General features: G+C 41.9%; 1 protein-coding gene across 3 annotated transcripts in view; it reads right to left on the reverse strand.

Annotated features, from left to right (window-relative positions):
* Positions 1-2,580: 2,580 nt before the first annotated feature.
* The window catches only part of celsr1a (cadherin EGF LAG seven-pass G-type receptor 1a), an 87,728-nt gene continuing 67,593 nt past the window's right edge, over positions 2,581-22,715 (reverse strand). Inside the window, exons 15-36 of one of the 3 annotated variants that reach the window (XM_035673781.1) lie at positions 21,300-21,420; positions 20,638-20,821; positions 19,052-19,153; positions 17,527-17,621; positions 16,773-16,982; positions 16,286-16,469; positions 16,028-16,171; positions 15,738-15,921; positions 14,886-15,053; positions 14,608-14,734; positions 14,302-14,502; positions 10,465-10,639; positions 9,550-9,662; positions 9,307-9,386; positions 9,067-9,193; positions 8,855-8,980; positions 8,583-8,719; positions 6,381-6,481; positions 6,142-6,285; positions 5,730-5,999; positions 5,268-5,643; positions 2,581-4,380 (exon numbers count right to left, since the gene is read on the reverse strand). In XM_035673781.1, the coding sequence (XP_035529674.1) occupies positions 4,353-4,380; positions 5,268-5,643; positions 5,730-5,999; positions 6,142-6,285; positions 6,381-6,481; positions 8,583-8,719; positions 8,855-8,980; positions 9,067-9,193; positions 9,307-9,386; positions 9,550-9,662; positions 10,465-10,639; positions 14,302-14,502; positions 14,608-14,734; positions 14,886-15,053; positions 15,738-15,921; positions 16,028-16,171; positions 16,286-16,469; positions 16,773-16,982; positions 17,527-17,621; positions 19,052-19,153; positions 20,638-20,821; positions 21,300-21,420 (3,397 nt within the window). In that variant the 3' untranslated portion in view covers positions 2,581-4,352. Of the gene's footprint in view, positions 4,414-5,267; positions 5,644-5,729; positions 6,000-6,141; positions 6,286-6,380; positions 6,482-8,582; positions 8,720-8,854; positions 8,981-9,066; positions 9,194-9,306; positions 9,387-9,549; positions 9,663-10,464; positions 10,640-14,301; positions 14,503-14,607; positions 14,735-14,885; positions 15,054-15,737; positions 15,922-16,027; positions 16,172-16,285; positions 16,470-16,772; positions 16,983-17,526; positions 17,622-19,051; positions 19,154-20,637; positions 20,822-21,299; positions 21,421-22,715 lie in introns of all 3 variants that reach the window. The other 2 variants (XM_035673798.1, XM_035673789.1) reach the window with 2 other exon arrangements.

A 22,715-nucleotide genomic window follows, 5' to 3' on the forward strand; every position in this document is an offset into this window, starting at 1 on the left:
ATATGGCTGAAGACAAATTCTTACAGACAAACATAAAAGTGAAGGGCTGCGTATAGCCGGCTTACCTTGGAATGCCAGGGCAAAGTGCCGGGTCTTAAAGTGGGCTGAGCTGTGGAAAAAATGTAAATAATGTGAAGGGAAAGTTTAGTGCAGGGCTTTGCAGTGAACAATTAATTCTTAAGAACAACAAAGTTTCTTCAGTGGCAAGTTAAAGGAAGGTGTGTGTGGAAGAATGTAGAAACTGTATCTGTTAAATAGGCAACTTCTTTCAGAAAATAACACAAAGCAAAATTAGGTTCCTTCAGTAACAAATAAAGGTTTTTTTAATGCAATGTTAAAGCAGTAGTTTGACATTTTAAGAAAAACAGCCAGCGGCTGGTTAGCTTAGCTTAGCACATAGACAGGAAACAGCTACAGTAGCTTGGGCCTGTCCAAAGGTAACAAAATCCACGTACCTGTACCTTTAAAGCTTACTAATTAAAGCGCCTTGTATCTTGTTTCTTAAATCTGTGTGTAAATTGTAGTGTGAAAACAACAATAAACCATTTTATAGGAGGTTATGTGTGATATTTCCTGGCCAGGAGCAGGAACTTCCTGCAGTCACCTCTGGTTGTCTGCCTCCCAGGCTTGCTGTTTCCATGTTTCCTGTCTTTATGCTAAGCTAAGCTAGCTGGGAAAGCCAACAAGCGTACTTCCTAAAATGTCAAACAATAGCTTCAAATTACATAAATCTAAATACATGCATTATAGGTAGTAGTGATATCATAAAAATAGTCTTTACTACAGACACAAGGATTCTTCGGTGAGAAACATAATTTAAACTAAACTTAAACTGTTGCATTGGAGCTACCAAATTTGCTTTATGGACACTTGCTGTGCACAAATCTCACATAGAGAATACACACTTCTCAAAAGGGTACACAGTAATATTGGATAAAAAAAATATTTAGAGGGACTTTGAGTCATTTAGTGAATAATTTTTCCAGAAAATGAGTTCAGGCCTTCCCTCGACTGAAAAACGTGTAAAAATAGAGTTACTGTGGAACAATGGTGTGTGTGTGTAATGCAATCATAGAGTGTGTGTACATGTGTGCATGTGTGTGCCCTGCAAAAGGTTGGATCAAAGCGAGGGGACCGGCTGCCACCATTGTTCTGTGAGGATTAACACAGTCATTCAGACAGATACCCCCATACAGCTAACCACCCACCCACTCTGATGCACACACATACCTCTTGTGTTTTAGGTTCAACTCCACAGCAGAGCAGTCAGCCATTAAGCTTTCTCTCACATACTGTACAGTGACTTTACTGAATTGTCTGTGCCTCACACTGATAGTCAGTGGGGCTCTGATCACTGGGCACAGGGCAGATTGAGACAGTGAGTCTGCTCTCCCCATACATTACCTTGTATGGACAACATCTCCATAGCATACACAGCGCTTCAGGGTGCACCTCTGTTTGAAATCTGTCATCTTTGTTGGATTTATTCCAAAGGTCTGTCTATTTGTCTGCCCCGCCATTTTTCTATCTTATCCACAGTATTATTCTTTCCCTGCTGTGAAAATATGACTTTATTGTGTAAAATATACAGCATTAAAGCCCCTAAAAACTAGATTTTCTCTAGAAAATTAAATATTAAGGACTAAAAAAAAGGAACAATCAAAACTTAAGTTTTGACAAAAACCTCATATGGATTGTTTATTCAGGGTTTAAAGCTAAAAAAAAAATCAGCTAATCTGCTTCATCAGAAGAGTGTGCCATGGTCTGGTTTAACTGACAGTGGGCAGGAAACATGGGCAAAAAGCCATCAGACTGCCATCAGACACTGATTCAAATATTGGTTCGTTCTGATCTGTGCACAGAAGTACACGACACCTTTCTCCACTCGAGCCCCGCCACTTCAAACCAGTGAGATATTCACTGGCAAAAAAATACAGATAACCAAAACTGTTCTAATTGTGTATAAATGTTTGACCCCATCACTCAGGGTAAGACGCTGATTGAAAAATGTGGTTTTCAAGGTCGTTAAACTGCATTTTTAAATTAAACTTTGCACATAAAATCTCTTTATATTTGTACTTTGTGGTCAAAATATTTGTCTTTGGTTTGGATAAGTTTCAAATTTGTGCATTGTCAACACTCAAAAGGCACATTCAGGCATCATGCATCAGACCGAGAATGGGTCTTGATTGGCTCACTTCACTAAATATATGCTAAATCATGCCAGTTAGGCCAATTTGGAGCACTTAAACTGGAAAGACTTTAGCCAATCAAGATAGTGTTTGGACTGATTCATTTAAAAAACACACAAAAAAGAAGTTTTCTTTCCTTTTTTTTTTACACTTCGGTCCTTATTTCCATCAATGAGCTGACACCACTCTTTCACACGTTACACAGAGGTAATCACCTACCCCCTACCACTGGGAATTATGTGAGTCACGTTTCTGTTACTCATCATTTGATCCAAAAAAGTTGATGTAACCTAATTTTCCTGGAGTAGTGTACATGTTTCGACTAGCCGCACTTCCTTCTGGGAAACAGACATGTAACGGGCTGCACAAGATGGTTAAAAATTCATCATGTCATCTTTAATTTTACAGTCACAATCATCTTTTCTTTCCAGTGTCTTAAAACCATAAAAAATAAATATACATTATGTTACAAAACATTTCCAGTGTCTTGGATCAATAAAAAAACAAGGACATTTATAAACAGCATTGATTACAGGAGGGCAAAACACTGGGGTTGTACAGTATGTTGTATGATACAAAGGCATTCAGAGAGTGGTAAACAAGACTTTTAGTTGCCTTATATTAGCTGCAAAATGCATTAGAGCTGGCATCATTTCACTTTGAACTCAGATTCAGAAATTCAGCAATAAAGTCAGACTTTTTTATTTATACTGATTCACATTTGTCAAATTTTAAATAAAAAAAGCCAAAAACATGAAGCCCATCGTGAGTGGCTGAAAAGCACACATTTTAAAATAACTAATTCTTTGCTGTGCCTTTAACCCACCAAAACTCCAACAAATGTCTTTTTCCCCCAACTATTTTGGACTAAAACTGAGTTAAAAACTAAATGACTCCAACTCAAATGTGCACATTTATTGTTTTCATTGCTTTGGTAACCAGGAGTGTGTTGCACTGGACAAACAGGCAGAATATGGACACTGGAAAAGAAGGCTTCAGGTTCATAGTGCTTGGACTGAAAAACTGCGTTTTCAACAGAGGGGGACTTCCTCTCCGTTCTACATAATTAGTGTTCATTTAGGGCCACTGTTCTGTGTGTGTGCGTGTACTCGGGACATTCTCGGTCACTCGCACACAAAAAACATAACAGTCTTGCATGCATTATGTGTGTGTGTGTGTGTCTGTAAAGCAGAATCTGCTGGCAGAGAGTGGTACAGCACCTGAAAGCCCACTACAGGCTGTGTGTTAATGTGTGTGTGTAAGATGTCAATTGAGGATGAATGCATTAAACCAGCATATCAAGTGATTTTCTCAATTGGAAAGCTTTCCCAACTTAACACAGGCAAATTATTTTTTAGTTTAGATGCTTGTCCTCGCTACAGCTGAAATACAAAATAGATCATTTCTTCTTCACCTTTAACAATATCTACACATTAATTACACTCTAAATGCACTGCATTGAGAGGCTGGGGAAGCCTTTCTTTGAGTAAAAAAAAGAAAAAAAAGAAGAGCACTTGGTGTGTGATAGCGCCGTCGGATGTGTCCAAAAATCTGTGAGAACAGGATGTGTCAGGGTTATGTGTGACGTTTTAAGGGACTTGTAGTCCTTGAAATCCTTTTGGACTACAAATGTACCAGCATGTATTTGAGTCTGGGTTCATGCACAGTGATTATACATATGCCTTTCTCCACGAGAAAGAAGTTGTCCAAAAGTAAGTTGTCCAGTTTTCCTAACTTTCCCCCTTATAACCACCATAGAGGAACATTCTTATTGGGGGCTTGCAATGCATCCTGGGGGAATTCTTCATCTCTCCGTCCTCACTTTCCTACAGTGGTTTTGGCACACGTGGCTCCATTGCATCCTCTCTTGGTACAGTCCAACACAGCGTTCCCTTTATTATTTCTTACATCTTTTCATTACCTCTGCTTATTTTCCAGTCCCAGGCAGTCTTACAGTCTGCAATTAATACTGCTCTCCAGAGAGAGAGAGAGGGAACATGAGAGGAGAGATGGGTGGACAGATCAGGCGTGAGGAACACTTTTCCTCCCTTTTACCCAATATGCAGCACCTGTCCGTCTTCAGCTTTCTTTTCTTTTTTCCCCATCCTCTTGGCTCTCCTCCTTTCCTCTCCTCACCCAGCAGGTTCTTCACTCCTCCTCTCACAAGGGCAGGCTAGTCTGGGTTTTCCTATCAGGTCAGATCGAAGTCTCGTTACTGCCGCTGTTAACGGAGGAAACGGAGGGAGGAAGGGAAGGGGGAACGGGTGGGTGGTGCAGGGAGGGAGGGTGCAGGGAGAACATGCAATGTAAAAATGAATGCAGGGATGCAGGAGGTGGTCATGCAGGGTGGTCATATTATTCATGCTATAGGTAACAGAGTAGTTTGACATTTTGGGAAATACCATTATTCACTTTTCTTGCCGAGAGTTAGACGAGAAGACTGACACCACTTTGATGTCTGTACACTAAATATGAAGCTAGCAGCAGCAGCCTATTAAGCTTAGCTTAGCACAAAGATCGGAAAACTCGGGAAGCAGCTAGCAAAATCCACCTACAAACTCACTAATTAACAGTTTTTATCTCATTAATTTCGTTACATTTATTTGTTTGTTTAATCTGTACAAAAACTGAAGGGTAAAAAGGGGAAGCTAGCTGTTTCCTGTTCCCTGTTTCTGAGCTAAGCTAACCTAATCAGCTGCTGGCTGTGGCTAAATATTTATCATACAGATATGAGAGTGGTATCAATCTTCTCGTCAAATTTCCCAAATTCCCAAAATGCCTAAACAATTCCTTTAACTATGGATCCTATTATGATACATGCATTATTGCATCAGTTGACATAATAGTTAACCAATACATATGTTTTAGCCAAATGGTTGCTCTTCAAACTCTTTTTGAAGTGAGTCAAATTACATGATTAAATGACAAGGAATTACTTCTGAAGCAGCATTCATTCATGTGCTGTCAGTGTAACGTTATTATTAATTTTTAATTTTATGAGCACAAAGAATGATGCAAAATAAAAATCTTGTCATTGTTACATGCTGACAGATGGAGAGCTGGAGAACTACTTACTCTGAGTCAGACTCGTTGCCTCCATTGACCGTCCCTGACTTCAAGTGCATTGCCACACCCCCATTGGTCTCCCGGTAGATGCCCGCCGGCGCGGGCCCGGCAGGAATCTGCGGCCGCGGGGCGACGGGGGGCTTGATGAGGGAGCTGTTGTCGTGGTTGCCAGGGCGACCGCCGTCGTTGGAGGCCAGCGAGGGCGGCCGGGACGAAGGGGTTATGATGTTGACAGAGGGGGTAGGCAGGGAGGAGGTGTTGTTGTTGTTGGGCGGAGGGGAAGTGATGGTGGGGGGGTTGTAGTCGCTCAGCTTCTCCCTCAGACGGTTCTTCATGTTCTTGTCGGTCAGCGGAGGAGGGTAGCTGATCTTGTTCTTTAAGATACCTGAGAAGGACAAAGAGTTAATTCAAATGTCAATCAGATAAAATCCACAAACTCAGTTTTATCCAAAAAGAATTCTCTTCTCGTACCTTTTCTCTGCTCCGGTTGGTGGTTGCTGTTGCTGTTGGGTTGGCTGGGGGGCGCTGTGTCTCTAGCATTACCAGGCGTTTGTTTGTCTCTCTCCTGGAGAGTCTCCTTCTCTCTTTCGCCAATGTGGTTGAGCTTATTTTCTGGATGCAGCTCCACGTTCACCTTGGTCTCCACCCTCAGCCTCTCTGCCCCGCAGGGGTCCTCGCTGTCACTGGCAGTGGTAGCCTCTGTTGGCCAGTAAGGCTTCACATGATTGGATACTGAATCCACTAGTAGGGGAAAAGGAGACATATTGGAAGCAGTGATGGTAAGATACTGCTACAGTGACATATATAGTATATGTTGAAGCAGAATTTTGTAACTGTACATTCTACCACTGATTACGCCTCATGTTTAGGTTCACCCATATACCTTTAGGTGTGCTGTGAACGGGCTGCCTCTCGTTGTTCCACTTGGGTTTGACATCGATGTCATCGTCCTCGCTGTCGGAGGAGTGGGAGGAAGCGTAGGAGGAGCTGTGTTCATCCACTGACAGCTCGCTGTCTGAGTCAGAGTCTGAAAGGGACAAGGAGGACAGGTAGAAAGATGAGGTATGCATCTCCACATGGAGGTTTGACTTAATCCTGTAACTAAATAATGACAAAACTCACCATCTCCCTTGGTACCGTTCCTGTGGAAGAGAGGTCCATCCAGGTCTGTGTGTCCTTTAGCTGTTCCTGAAGAAACACTGGGCTTCTGACCAGACTCCTCCCTAGGTAGATAAAGACAGGTACAGAAAGGAGGAAGGGAGAGGTACAGGGAAGTGAAAGAGAAACGGGAGTGGAAGAGTAGAGGTGGAGATTAAGAGGAGGCAGAGAGGGGAAGTATGGTTCAGCGTCCCTGGAAGGTCATTCAAGCCCAAACTCGCAGTTTGAAATGAATGTTCGAGACATTTGCCTCTGTTGATGCCTTCAACAAAGACTAAAACAAATCATAAAATGTAGTTTAGGTGTGCATCAGGTTAAAGTTTCATCATCTGCATAAAAAACCATCTACCGTTGATGGAAGGATAATTTACGACTCATTGCAGAATCTGCATCGCTATATTCTCTATTTATGGTATTTTAAGTGACCACAAATTTGTTGAAATTTGATCCAACGTGCAAAAAGGTTGTGGCAGCTTTTCTTTTATACCACGTAAATGAAAACCCAGTTCCTTAATCTTCTCTCTCCTCTCCACCTGTAGGCGTTTATTCCAGGTTAGATTGATTTGTTGGCTGGAGGGCAAAAACGCTACTAGAGACTCTGACCTGTCTGAAGATGTGCCAACAGCCACAGGGAAGAGGTATGTGTGTCTGTATAAGATTCCCACTTAAACAGGTACAGTCCCATCTCCTGTATTTCCCTTCTCTTTCCTCATCTTCTCTCTCCGTCCTGCTCCCCTCACTATCTACTTCTCCCCCTTTCCTTACTTCTTCCCTTTGCATCTTGCACAGGCAGCACGCCATCCTGCTTCTCCCCCCTTTAGCGTTTTTGCTCTCATTGACCCCAGTGTCAGCTCGCATTACCCAGATGACAGCTTTACGAGCCGCGGCGTACAGTCAGACCTAACCTTGGTTCTGTAAAACTCTTTTAAAATACCAGGTATATGTAATTCTACTCCACTACGCGATGAAAACATGTCTGTGATACATGCAAACACACAGCTGCTGTACAAGACGTGCAGGTGAGATTAGCCTGAGATGAAAAGCCTCTCTATCTCAAAATGTCAACTTTTTAGAGATTAATCAGGGATACACTTGTCCTACTAGGTGTACCTAGCTAAAAACTAATGTAGTTTAATACATTAACAGTCTTGCAATGGCGGGTTATAATGTTGAGTCATAGTAAGAAGGGCATAAGAAGGGTGCATGTACATTTGTACATGCAAAAACAATTTTTGGCTTTAGTTATAGTTATAGTAAGTTACAAAAAATTAACACATAGCTACACCTGCATTAGCTAAAAAGTGTGTTAGCTAAAATGTGTTTTGAATGGGTGTACGTATCTCGAACTGATGCGGTTTAATACAGCCCTACCCTACAGTACCTCCATAAATGTTAGATTTTGTAGACACTATTTGGATTTTATTCCTTAAGCTATATCACATTAACATTAAATAATTTAAATGTGTTATATTTTATGTTTCTTGCACACATTTATTTAGTCCTCATACAATGAAAATTACTGTTCTACAATCAGTCAAATTTCACTAAATTAGCTATCTAATCAATAGTCAGTATATACAGACAGAACAACATAACAGTATGGATTGACAGTGTGGATGGATCTACAGTAGGTATGTGTGTTCTTTTTGACTTGGTAGCCATCAATGAGAGTTGATATGTATTTTCCTGTATGTGTGTGTGCTGGATTTTGCAACCAAGCCATGCGCCATGCACTGGCAAATCTCAGCATGGTCTTTCATTCAAGCAGAGTTACCGTACAATTAAAGTGCCATTCTGTGGCCACATGCATGTGTGGAAGAAAAGCAAGATATAGTGGAGAAACCCAGCAACATAACTTATCCCCTAAGGCAGAGAACAGGGACAGGATGACAGGTTGTGTGTGTAACTTAAGTGTGTGTGTGTTTGTGTGTGTCTATATATATATATATTTATACATAATAAATAGGGGCTTGGGGTGTGTTAGTATGTGTGAGACATTTGATGCAACAGCAGACATGCGGGGAGGAGAACAAAGAAAGACAACATGAGCAAAAGTCCAAAGAAAGTGAAGTGGACAAACACACACACACACACACACACACACACACACTCTCATCATGCAGCAGTGTAGTAGAAGCAGCCATGCGGTCAGTGAGCGTGTTGTACCTGAGTGTGTAAGCCAGGTAGCTGCTGCGGCTCTTGGCTGACCTGAGCGTGCTATCCAAGGAGACGGTGGACTCGCCGATGCCAGAGCGGTACAGCGCGCCGTCCTCTGTGTACGTGTTGTTGCAGTTGAGAGAACGCTGAGGATGAAGGAACAGAAATCAGGACAGAAAACAAAAAAGGTGACTTTGTTTTGTCAGATGATACATGAAATAATGCAGAAATAGCAAAAAAACAACACGTCGGGCTATATTAGTGTATGTCTGTTCACTCACCGTGAGCAAAGAGGCCCTTGTGGTGCTGGACTCATCTGGTACGCTCTTCTTTCCCGTGAAGACGTTCTTGAGGTTCTTCCTCACCTCTTTGTTGAAGATCACATGGAAGAAGAAGATGAAGACTCCCTGAGAAGAAAGCAGAAGAGATGTGTTATGAACAGGAGGGTGAGAAAGACGGAGATTAACAAACACAAACATAAACTCTGTGTTACCTGCAGACAGCTGAAGACAGCGAACAGGTAGTGGAAGGTCATCACGTCGCTGTTGACAGCCATTAGACCGAGCAGCCAGGTAGCGCTGATGAGCAGCAGCAGGAGGAAGGCCATTCGAAGAGCAGGACTGAGGAGGGGAGAACGCACACAGATCAGCTTCCTCCAGTGCCAAAAGGTTACACTGTGTAAAAACTTTAGGATGCTACATATTGAATTATTAATATGATACATGAAACTTACATCGCTCCTGACTTCTCCATCGCCTTTTGCCTGCGCCCACACGAAGCCTTCGCAGCCAGAATAAAGATCACTATGTTCACCTTCAGAGAGAGGGAGACGGTGAACAGAACACGTATTTCACTCTTTATTTCACATTATTTAAGATTATATATAATGATGTGAAAGCACTTGGTTTACACATAAATGGTCCAAGGTCTAGACAGACAACAAGAACCAGCTGACTGTTTGAACTCATGCACATACCAGGACGACTACAAAGATGGGTCCTGCGAAGCTCCAGATGAGTGTGTCATGGACAGACAGCCAGCAGAAATCTGGGTTCCCATAACCCTGAGGGTCAAGACCTACTGCCAAACCTATACACACACACACACAAACACACACACACACAGGAGGCACACAACAAAATATGAGTCATTATGCTTCTCCCTGGTTCTCCTTCCCTTGTCACACATCTCCTCCTCCCCTCGCAGAGAGTCAAAGCAAGCAGACACCAAAAATTTCCCTCCTCCTGTACTTTCGTTTTCCCACTATCATTTTAGTCACTCATCACTGTCATCTTTGCTTCTTATCTGTTTGCCCTTTTTGGATCTCTGTAACTCTATCTCTCTCTCACGTCTCAGCCCAGATTCCAATCAAGTAAGCGTTGCTGGCATCCAATACTGCCAAAGCATGTCAGTACAATACAAAACATTTAGGCATTTTGTTATACATCAGAGGGCTGTAAAGTAAAATATGCAGTAAATGTCAGGCTAGAAAAAGCTGTACTAATTAGAGATATCAAAAACAATAAATAAGGGTTATAAAAACACATAAATTAACAAATTATTTATGAGTTTGAGGTGTATGGAGAAGTAAATTCCCAGCACACACACGCACAATCTCCTCCACCACAACTGAATATTTTTTTTTTTTTAGATTTATGCTACTGTTTTTGTCTTAATTTGACATCCAAACAAAGGCTGTCTATCTCTCACTATGTGTTTCTCCCCCTTCTCTTTTATCCTCCTTCTCTTGTTCAATAATTTTCCCACGAGGATCATAGCCTCTCCAGAAAAGACGAGTCACAGCAAGAAAGCACCCTGACAATCTGCCATCTTCCGCTGCTTTTGAGCCTGCATGTGTGTGCGTGTATGTTTGGGGCGTTGTGTGTCTCACCGGTGATAATAGCCGGTATGCCCCAGCCCATGGCGTAGTAGAACCTCATGTGGCCGTGGTTGATGTTCCGCAGCTCGGTCAGCATGCGGTAGATGTGCAGCCCCTCCACGAACATCCAGGCAAAGGTGCACATGTAGAAGTAATGGAGGAGGATGGCTATCACCGTACACACAAACTGGAGGAGATCAGAGAGCGGGGACAGAGAGGAGAAAATCTGTAAGCATGAGTGTACATTTTAAGGGTTTCTAGATGAGCAATCCAAAGAAACCAGCTTTGGTTTGAGCTTGTTCTTCCCACAACTCTTGTCTTTTTGTTATCCCTGCTGTCACTCTGCTGTGCTTTTTCCAGTAAATACATCCACCCGTGCACACAACAATGCAGTGTCCATCATCCATCATTAACAATATTTTACAGCCTAGTGCTGTTGATGCACAAGGAGTCTTTATTAGCCAATGAATCAAGTAATCAATTGATAATCATTTAATTCAAAAAATGGCCCAAAAAAGTCTGGTTCCAGCCTCCTAAAATGTAAGGATTGGCTGTTTTTCTATCTTTTCTATCATTGTAAATTATTCAAATCATGTTTGGATATTGGAATGCTGGTTGGACAAAACGTGTATAAAAATATCTCGCCAGGCTCTGGCAAACCGCGATAGGCATTTCTAACAATTTTCCGGCATTTTATAAACAAAAAAATTAATCAAGTTGTCTAAAGTAATTAAAAGATTCATTGCCAATGAAAACAATCAAGATTTGCAGCCCCTAAAGGTAGCTGTAATGATTCAACCCATCCCCACATTCTTTTATCCCTTTCCCTCCTTATTTCCACGTCTGTTGTTGTATCGGAGGAATGCAGTGTGCTGGGGAATGTCCCAGCAGTTAAGATACTGTGTTTAAGTAATGCTGTGTATTGCTGTGGAGATCAGAGAGAGACAGAGACTACTTTGACAGGGTTATAAATCATCCTGCAGATGGCTCTAGGCTCACACTGACAGCATTCCACAGTTCTGACACACACACACACACACACACCTAAACACTCGATGGAGGACATTCACACACACAAACATGCATTTATTAATTCACAGAGATGGAAAAAACAATCAGATTAAACTCTCTCTTTCCTATCTTCTACTTTTAAAAAATCCTAGAGATGCAGATACCGCAGTTATCGTTAGTCACCGTTTGAGTCTCCTCATCCCAGTCAAAACACGGTGAGTCAGAACATTTCTACAGGAACAAAGGACAAAACTCCCACAAGTTACCTGGAACCTATAAATCTCTTATGCCTGGCTGAGTTGGGTGCTAATCATTATGGTTGGTACCGCTGAAACAAAACTTCACTCACTTCGAAAACTCAAGCCAGTTCTGCCGGGCAAATCTTAGATAGATAGATCAGTAGTTAGGTCAGCAGAGGACATCTGATTGGTCAGTTTAACTCTAGAGAGTCAAAACTTTTTGAAGATTTTATTTATTTATTTATTTTGGGCCTTTTACCTTTATTTGACAGCTGAAGTGAGGAAGTGGGGAGAGAAAGAGGGGAAGACATGCAGCAAAGGTCACAAGGTGGAATTGAACCCAGGCCGTTGCGGTAACTACTTTTAAAGATTTGTGGGCCCCTTTGCTTTCATATTTGTAATTTATTTTTCTCCTAACAAGGACTTCTGAGTCATCCAAATGGGGAGGGGATGCTGTATTATTCGGTAGATTATGTTCCAGGGTGCATGAGTCTGTTTAAGTTCTCTCAATTCTCAATTCTGTGGAACTTCCTTTATTTATTGATGGCACGAGGCGTGGAGTAAGAGTAGGAAAAAAGTGTTTCACACTCTGGCTCCATATGCATTTCCCTTTTATTCAGCTGTTGACATTTCTGCCCTCCATCCTTCTTCTAGATCAGCAATCTGGATGTCTACTTCCTGCGATCATCCCCTCGCAACAACCCTTGCAGTGTATTACTGTTCTAATATTACATGAGATGTGACCTACTGGTAAAAAGGGCATTGCTATAGTAACATGTAAGGTCCACTGACAGATTGTATGTGATATAGGGCTATCCAACCTGAGCTGACTTTAATCTCTGATTGTGATGGTCAGAGCCAAAATGTACGTTTGGTTGACGGCTGGGGGATGGCAGTTACTACCTACCACAGTCTTACATGACTGACACTTGATCTTGTGATGCATTGTGTAAGACTGTAGACATCTGGTTAAGCCAGACTAGTTAGAGCTGACACCTTTATTTTAAAGTGACACGATAGAACTTTTGAAAGAAGAAATAACTAATCTTTCCCCTTACTGTACATATGAAAAGTTGAACTCATAAGCAATGAAACATCACTCAGTTCAATACACTGAGGAGTTTTGCTGCTACTGCCTTACTTCATCTGGTATGATCAGTAGCTTTTGGTGGCCACATGTTGCTAATGTTAGACATTGTTCTATACCTGTTTTCTGACTCTTATCCACTTTTGCCACTGTTACACTATGGTTTAGCATTTACCCCTATCCAGTAATTGCTACTTGTGGCCACAGTGCTGCTTTGTTTTATTTGGAAGACTTGAGCCTGGACAGATTACAAATCAAAGTAAAATCTAATGAATCAGGGATGTAACTAATGTTGTTCTATTTGGCGTTTATGTCACTAACCAGATTTACAATGCTACTTGTAAGACGTTTAGAACTAACTTTTTTGTCCACTGGTTACATCTGTCCTTGTGTCTCCCAAAGACCCACCAGATGTCCCAGCTTTTCCAAACCTCACTTCTTCTTAAAAAGCAGGATTACCCATTAATTACCAGATTAATGATGTTTCTGACATGCAGGACATTTATCAAGTGTTTTGGGAAACCATTGCCAGGACCTATCGCCCTGAGGCTTGCTTCTGGAGAGAGGCACCAGTCACAGCATGTCTCCACTACTGGCACACTGAGGTGTGTGTGTGTGTGTGTGTGTGTGTGTGTGCGTGTGTGCGTGTGAGTCCGAATGTCTGTGTCAGCAGACTTCAAAGAATTCCCACACCTTTTGATCCTTTACTGTATATGTGTGTGTGCACATGCATGTTTCTGTGACCTACCCAACTCCAAACTGGATTATGAACTTAACATAATTAGTTTATTAGATTTCTGACTCTTTACGATCTTATCCTATATCCTACACATTTTGAATTAGAGAGGTTTACAGTAACAAAGTTACATCCAACCACAATAAAAATCCACTTATAGGAGGTTATATCTGGAAAGGGCTCTGGCAACCAGCACATTCCTAACTATTAAAGTCATTAGCCAAGAAACAAAACACATAATCTGTCAAAGACAGGCTCTCAGGTAGACCTTGGCCTATTAAGCCTGGTAAAGCTCCTGTCAGCACCGAGTTAGGTGGCTGCCCGCTGGCAAAACAAATATTGTAGGATGCCTGGCTCTTTTTAATACAGTAAACACCAAAGTGAAACATCTTTATCCCCTCTCAAGTTCCACCATGCCACAAGCATAGCAGAAGAACTGGCTCTGAATGCTAAATGCCCCAGATGTAATTCTTCTTAGATGTAATTATAACTATATGTTACCCGCAGCACAAGCCAGCGTAAGCACAGACTGGGCAACATTTCTGTTAATAGTGTTTGAATAATATCCTGTTTAAAATCATTAATGAACACATTTGTACCATGGTAGGTGGTGCCAGTGAAGGTGTACTTGAATTCATCTGACAGGGCAGTGGGAGGACATCTGACCAAAAATGAGGAACCCACTGACTTGAACAATGAGAATATGTTGCGGATACACAGAGAAGTCTCCACATTGTACATGCACTCTACTTTCTGTGGGCTAAGAATACACTCACCGGGTTGTCAGTCTGATTGATGCCGAGCAGGAAGACGAGCTCAGAGAAGAACAGCGCTGCTACCAGGTTCCTGTGGATGGCGTGGAGGTTGGAGCGGAGCCGGCGCAAGAGGCACAACAAGATGAAGGTGACGAGGAGGAGGCACAGGGAGGCCGACACCGTGGTGTAGGTGACGATCTTCAGGGGGAGGACATCACCGTGCTGTGGAGAGCAGTCGGAAGTCAATAACAAGGCAACAGGCAGAAAATGGTAAGCTTAGCTGGATGTTGTCTAAGAAGCTGAAATGACAAATATTTTCTGCAATACCTCTCTCTTGGAAATGTCCATGAGCACGGCGAAGCTGGTCATGTGGTTACACTGACAACTAATGTGACTGTTGTTCCTGTTGAGCACCTCACAGCCTTTAGAGGACCAGCCGCCTGTGCCTCCGATCCTAAACACACACAACAGACGAAAGTGAGAGAGTTACAGCAGAAGGCAAACAAAAAAAAATATTATGAATGCTATGTTATCTGCCAAAGTTAACCTCTGAGGTCCTGAAACCATTGGGCATGTGTGTGTGTGTGTGTGTGTGAGCAACTCACGCGATGGAGTGGTTCCAGAAGACACATACAGGTTTGGTTCTCTCCTCTGTCTCTAGTAAGGTGTACTCCAAGGTGATGGGGGGGTCCAGGATGGGAGGGACAGGCGGACCCTCACTGTGCACAGTGGCGCTCACTATGGCTGTGTTGATCACTGGACGGTTAGGAAGCCTGGAAAGACATGAAGAAACACAATTCAGTATGACCTGAAGTTTTTAAAAGCTGATCTACAGTGAGATTGCATTTGCTTTTTCTGGCTTCATTACATACATGCACACGCAGCCACTAATGTACAGTAGATCATACCATAACGGACCCAAAGCTTGTTTACATTTGGTCATATTCTCTCTCATCCTTTTGTTAACTTCTTATTCTTTTCATGGAAATATATTTTTAGTAACTTTCTCTCTTACCATCCACATCAAGAATACAAAACACTCCCCGGCTCAATGTTCAGTGTTCTGAATAGCTGAACAGAATCCTAAAGGCCTATGCAGGCGCTGATAAGGTGGCTCCTTCAAACACACCTACAGTAAATATTATTGAATGTATTGACATTAAAGATAAAATATTTCCATGTGACGTAGTGTTTCTTCAAACGTTTACAGAATATGATTAATTGTATACACATCTGTAAGTACAGTAGAGAGTTCAGATAGAGTGTATGGGCTCTCTTTTTCCCCTCTGTTAAATATTATTCTCCATTATTTGAGGCCTTGTTTGCAACAGTTGGACTACACTTCATAATTTACTCCAAGCTGAGATGGTCTGCACTCCAAAATAATGGTGTGTCGCATGTGGCAGTGGGAAAGTATTTTAAGGTAATGACAACGCCGAAAAATGTAAACTGTCTACCTCAGACTCCTGCGGTCAGGGTCATATCTTTCCGGGAGGAGCTTCCCCAGTGATTTGTACACTATCACCACGGCAACGGGCAGAGGGGCAGCCGGCTCAAGATGGCGCCGTCTCCTATCGGACACTGTGTGCTCCTCCTCCTGCGGGGGATCGGTCTGAGTTGGAGGGGCAGGAGTGGGCTCTGCTGTCAGGGAATAGAGACAGATAAATTGAGAAGAGTGAAGTTTTACATATTTTAAATTTTCGCAGCACAAAAGAAACAAATGGTCTGACTCTGCCTGCGTTTGTACCTCTGTGGCCCTGAAAGCGGAGGTTGAACTGGGGGAAGTGGACGGAGGACCCGAGCTCTTTGGGGTAGGCCTCCTGGATGTCCTGGAACCGAGGCAGCGTCGCCTTCTCTGGGTCCGACACATCCAGGTAGTCCACGGTTAGAACTAGATAACACGTGGCAGGAAGAAGAGGCAGGATGAAGACGATTTGTCAGGTGTGATTATGTGTCACAGTTCTACACAGTGTGATTACAGCTCCTACAACTACAGCAGACTCACTCATGTTGTCAGTGACGATGGTGAAGGGTTTCAGGTAGGTTTTCCTGACGTTCTGAGCCAGGGTGTTGGCGTAGTCCTCGAAGTTGCGTAGCAGGTGGGCGGTGCCACCTTCTGTCTTCTGGATCTGCTCCCAGTGCTCCTTGTTGTCAGGATCCAATATGGAGCTACCTGCTCGCACCAAGTTCTGGAAAAATCCAACATAATTGTAGATTATTTAAAGCAAATCATCACACAAATATCAAAGGGACTGGAAATAAAGCAACAGGGGAAGTGTTAGGTAACTACAGTGATGGAGCAAGTTGCTCTCCCTGTGTAAATCAACCAGTGGAGGGCAGTGTGCCACCAGTGCTCCCAGTGCCGAAGACTAGGTTTCAAAAATTAAAGCTTTAACATATTTTCCAATAACTTATTAAAGTTGAATTCTAGCCTCAGTGATCACCAAAATATTTAGCAAAAGTTGATCTGCACATTCCGTTTCATTTTCTACCTCATTGAAGTCTGCATCCCTCATGGCAGTGAGGTCGAATCCTGCCTGCCGGCTCTCGTACTGCAGCACATGATTCAGCAGCTGGGCGGCCGTCTTCACGTCATTGCCGTAGTAATTCTGGGTGTTGTTGGTGGCGCTGTGAAGCAAACGCACAATGGTCTTGGAGCGCTCGCTGTCCATCCTTGAACTGTTGCGTCGCAGGTCCTCGTTCTGGAAGAATGGAGGGTTGAGGGACGCAAAGAGAACAAGAACGAGCAGGTCAAGGCAATGGAAAGCTGAGTGGGTGTGATGAAACATGATAGAAATTGGTCAATCCCAGGATTAGTGGGACTTTGAGAAGCTAAAGCCTTGAGTATTAGGTTCAGGTTCAAACACAATAGATGCAATACTTTGTGTAAATCTCCCATAGACTTCATCCTGTGAAATTACACTTTATTGAAGAGACATCAGCTACCTTACAATGCATAGTTTTTTTTACATAACTACGAGTAATCAGTATGATCCTTATTAAGAACTAATGAGGTGTACTCCTCATCACAAAGGCAACAACAGACTGATGACTACTGGTTAGGATGTGTCCGCCTTTTTAAATGTCATGAGCTTTAGTTTAGAAATAATAAATTTTTCAGTTTATTCAGGTGATCTGAAAGGAGTATCTGAACACACCTTCACTTCTTCAAGTTAAACCTTGAATATTTTCATCATTTCCACCTGAGAATGACAGTTGAAATGTTTTACTTTGTGTAGTACTCACCAGTTTCTTCAGATGGGAGAAAGTGCTGGTGGTGCAGTTGAAGAGCTCAGGCAGCAACCAGCCCTTCTCATCGCTACAGTGGCGGATGGCCGTACCTGTAAAAATACAACAGCAGGGAGGACATTTTAACTGACAGACATACATGTTCACACTACTGAAGGCTAACAAAAGATAATGCCAACTACATTTTTTGTGATAAAAAAAAACAATCTATATTTTTCTTGACAGGTAATATTGTATAGTCTAGAATTAAACATTAGAAGTGATGTAGAGGGCTAGCAGTAAAGATGCAAATACAACATTATTTCTCAGAAAATAAATGGTAAATGGACTTCACTTATATAGTGCCTTTCTAGTCTTCTGAGCACCCAAAGCGCTTTACACTACATGCCACATTTACACACTGATACACTGAAGTATCTTGCTCAAGGGAGCGAACCACCAGCCTTCTTAGTGGATGACCCGCTCTACTTCCTGAGCCACAGCCACTCACAGAAAGTCACAGGTTTAAATGCAACAACAGCCCTCGTGCATGACAATGAGCCCTTACTGGATACTGTAGCTAAACTGCTCTGAATATTTGCAATAGTTAATGCCTCAAAAATGTAAAACACTTTCTGTCTTAGTGGTTTAAATATCTGAAACCATACTGACTTGTTCCAGTCTGATTCAGTTTGAGAAAAGGCTTCATCCAAATGCAAAGTCGCTTCAAATGCTATTGTTGCAAAAAGAAGAAATGGCTGAAGGACTTGCCAGTAGGAGCTAGGAGAAGGCGACAAGTAATGTTTGCAAATAAATTCCCCACTGAGTCTGGGGAGACTACAAAGGGGTCACCATGGAGACGGCAGTAACTAAGGGGGTAACCAGGAAAGTGACAGTGCTTTACTGGGAGCAGGTCAGTGAACTCGAATCTGGAGTTCACCTCGAAGGTCTCTCTCCCTCTCACACACACAAACACACACACAGCTGCAGGAGGAGGGGTATTACTGTCAGCTCTTCATGTACCTGGTGTTATTCCAAGAGTCTCTACAGACAAACCTGGGTGTGATTGGCTGATGAGAAAGCTCTGTTGTAATAACAGACCAATCAGAGAGCAACACAGCTACCTGTGCAGCTTAATCTAACTGCTGTTACTCAATAACTGTGAATATTTTGGCACGGAGACTTTGTGACTCATGAAACAAGAAATAACAGGTGAAATTATAAGTAATAAATTAATTAAATACACTCAAGCGCATCATATTTATAGACTTGCTTTAAAGAAATAGTTTAACATTTTGTTAACACATTCTGGCATAAGCTAACCTGGCTCGGTTTGCTCTGCTCTGTCTGCAAAATATCAAACTTTTCCCTTACCACATACATTTCCTCAAAAAGTGATACAACTTTACCATAACCATGTCACTGCCTGAAACTCTTCCTATCATTCATTTAAAGGAGACCACTCACTGTTTTGACTATATACATAACTAAATAATTACTCCACATGTTCCTTTTGTCATCAGAGGAAATCAAAAGCACTCACCGATGGATCCTTCGGGACAGCTCATGGCGGCGGGGCGTCCAAATTTGGTCTTGGGCCACCAGATGCCCGAATCAAACGCCTTGGGACAGCCCTCGTAGACCACTGAGGAGGGAAAGGGCAAACAAAACATATAAGGTTTAGATGTGAATACAGTTTGAAACCTGAGGCTGGGATTAATTCTGGGCCGGTATGTAAACACACAACATTCCCACCACATACCACTCTCATCACAATGATATATCAGGTAGGCGTTGGAAGCTAAACATTGGTTTGAGAGCATTATGTGATACTTAAATAGGCATTAAAAGAAGCTGGACCACCTGAATTTGTACCACAAAAATGTTACTTTAAACAGTAAACGTCACCTAGGTGATTTTATGAAACAGCCAGACAGACCAACACAGTAACATTTAACCAAATTAAGCCTGCAGAGCCATTACACAAGCTGAGATACATAATCAATTTCAGCATATCTGGGTTAATAAAATCTCAAGGACACACCAAGCTGGGACCTGCAGGCCTGTTGGCTTGTTTGTGGCTCCTGTTGGTTGCACACGGCCCATAATCCCTATGTTTCATTAACTCTTAAGTGCTACTTCACTGCTATGACACATAACTTTATAACCTGAATAAACCTTTAACTTTAGATTGAATAAGCTCATCATGTTTAGCTCTAGTCTTCATGTACCTACTATTTTCACTTTCCCATTTTTTAGATCACACTTAGCCTTTCTTTGAGGATCATTTCTATTAAACCGCATTCTGTCATCATTATAGGCGGTAGTGACATTAACCGCAGCTTTATTGAATGTCTCGGCTCAGCTGTGTTTGGTGAAGAGCTGACAGACCGGTATGAGGCCTGCCATGGATGGTCACATCTCAGTGACCCGTAGGACATGACCAAAGAAACCTCTCGCTTGCTTCATTCTTTCATCTTCACTTCCTCCCTCACTCCAAATCTATTTGACCTTTTAGATCTGAAAATCCACTTAAACAAAAATGAAAAAAGCAAGATTTGGGGAATATTTTACTTTAACAAAAGAAACAATATTGTCTGAAAGAAGTGTCCATTAAAAGTCCAAACACGTTCTGAGAGTTTGAAGAGCTTCATATTGGGTTAAACAGTAAGCACATTGACATTCATTTTCAATTAGGGGACTTTGTGGTTTTGTCTTCTATTCATCTCTACTGTATTGTGTGTGTGCAGTCCCACTGCCAAGTTAGCCCGCTAGCCAGACTTGCCTCTTCTGCTTGACTGGGTGGCGACAAAGACGTGAAGTTAGCTTAACTGCAGCACCAGCAGATGTGAGCGACACTATTTGTCTTCCTTTGACACTTCATCGATTCATCAGGGCTCACTTTGTGAACCTGAAGATCTAAAGGAATAATACACCCAACTTCTCAAATGATTTTTTTCCCTTTACCGGCCTTGTCATGAACTCCTCAAACCATTTAAGGATTAATAAATTTAATCTTACTATTTCTTGCCCTAACATTATAGTCTGTCAGTAGAAAAACAAATCAAGGAAATTGAGAAAAATCATATTTTAAATGCACATAATTACAAAACAAATGAATCCACATACCCTCGCATCCAGTGGGAGTGACCTCAGCGAAGGGGTTATCACAGCGGTTGCACTGACGGCCGATGACTCCTCCTTTACAGGGGCACTGTCCAGTCATGGGGTCACAGGTTCGAGACTCAGAGCCAACAGAGTAACACTCGCAGGGGTAGCAAGTGTCCTCACCTTCTGGCCGATAGTGGTTATCCTGCAAGATGAGAAGATATAGATGATTCAAACTATATTCAGGTAATCACATTTTTAGATATTTGGGGGTGCTATTAGTGCGTCTGTAAGGCCATGTATAAAGCAAGTCTATGTTAACAGTGGCCACACAAGTAACAATTACAGGATGATACTAAATTCTAAAATATAGTGTAACAGAAATACAAGTAGAAATAAGATATAAAGTAATGTTAGCAAACTGACATTAATACTTACTACTATTAATACTAAACATTAGCAACCATAAGCTACTGGTCATACCAGTGTGTACCGAGTGAATTTTCTTGCTTTAAATACTGTACAGAAAACCTCTGCGCTTTATCTTTAGCCAAACATTTGTCTAGTATTGTCCTTTCCTGTGCAACCCTTGCTGTAAACCAAAACAGTCAGGAAATATAAGAGCGTTTCTTTTTGTGATTTACCAATCAATCTGGAAAATGTCAAGTTATGTATGTTTTTACCTTGCAGTGACACTCTCCAGAGATGTTGTTGCAGTTTTTGTGAAATCCCCTGTTAGTATCACAGTTACAGGGTCCACACATGGGACTCCCCCACCAACCTTCAGGACACGACTTCTTCGCTCTGTCATCAGAGACAATGACACATTAATTAAAGAGGCTATAATAGATATTTTTAAAATAACAATGTATCAAATGACAATGTGAAAGGGGTCGCTCTTTCTGATGAACCTAGTGAGAAATATCAACCCAAGGTCCCCTCAGCTTTAAGGAGCTTTATAGTGAGATTCAGCTAATTGTGTAGCTGTCTGACCCACAATTTTACTGTTTGTTGTTACCAAAAACAGAGCTAAAGGAGTGTAAATGTAGGACTTACATTCACAAGGTGGCCAGAAACAAGAATCCAAATCAAGGCTAATGTGTACAAGCAACTGTTTGCTAATAAGTTAATCATCATATGAACTTCAAAGGTGGTGATATCATATTGTTGTGTTCACAGCAAGTAACTGACTTCAGGCACAAAATCCATCCTAAAATGCTATTTAACATTTTTTCAAATTACTAAAACATACAATGTATTTTAAACTTGGAGCTGGTAGTGACATTGCATTATAATTACACAATAAGAATTACTTTGATTACATTTTATAGTTACTGTACGGTTAAAGAGTGGACCTGTGCATCTATTGTAGTTCCAAATTCCTTAAGGCTAAAATAAAAAAAAAGGTTTCTTGCCATACAAGCAAAGTGATGGTTGATCACATCTTTTCATGCTCCATATCTGATAGTTGACTATCTCTTATGTTAATCTAACTAAATGCTCTTTGTTGCCTTCAATCTAGAATAAACTTCCTCTACATTTTTAAGTCAGTGAATCAGGTGTGACTCTTTCCTACAAACTCACACAGACACTTTCTTTCTCTCTCAAGAGATGCGATCTCCGACTGAGTGATGTGATCTGATAGGGGACAAACGGCAGTATGAGGGCAGCAGTGACTAAACACCTATTGAGGATCAGTCAGGCATGAAGGGGGAATCCCACATCCTGCTTAAGACAGGATATGATGCATGTCATAGGGGTTAGGGATCAAGGGGAAATGACTGCTTCTCAATCTGGGATTGCTAATTCACGTGAGCTCTTAGACAATGCTGACACTGCAAACTAAAGCACCACTTTCTGCGCGTATATGTGGATTTCCCAATTTCACCTAATGGTTTGAGTATTTCTTTTTGATGCCTGATCTGTCCTTTCCCCCTCTCCGTCACACACACAGGCACACAATCACTATCAAGCTCAGATTACTGACAAATAAAGCTGCTCTGAAGGACTCAGGAGGTTGGCAACATTACAGAAAGAGCAAGAGCCTAACATAACTAAAGAAGATTAGTGTGCTTTGTCTCTATGGGAGGCAAAGTCCA

Source organism: Morone saxatilis, unplaced genomic scaffold (genome assembly GCF_004916995.1).
Source record: "Morone saxatilis isolate NCDOM2014 unplaced genomic scaffold, NCSU_SB_2.0 Contig10, whole genome shotgun sequence".
NCBI lineage: Eukaryota > Metazoa > Chordata > Actinopteri > Moronidae > Morone > Morone saxatilis.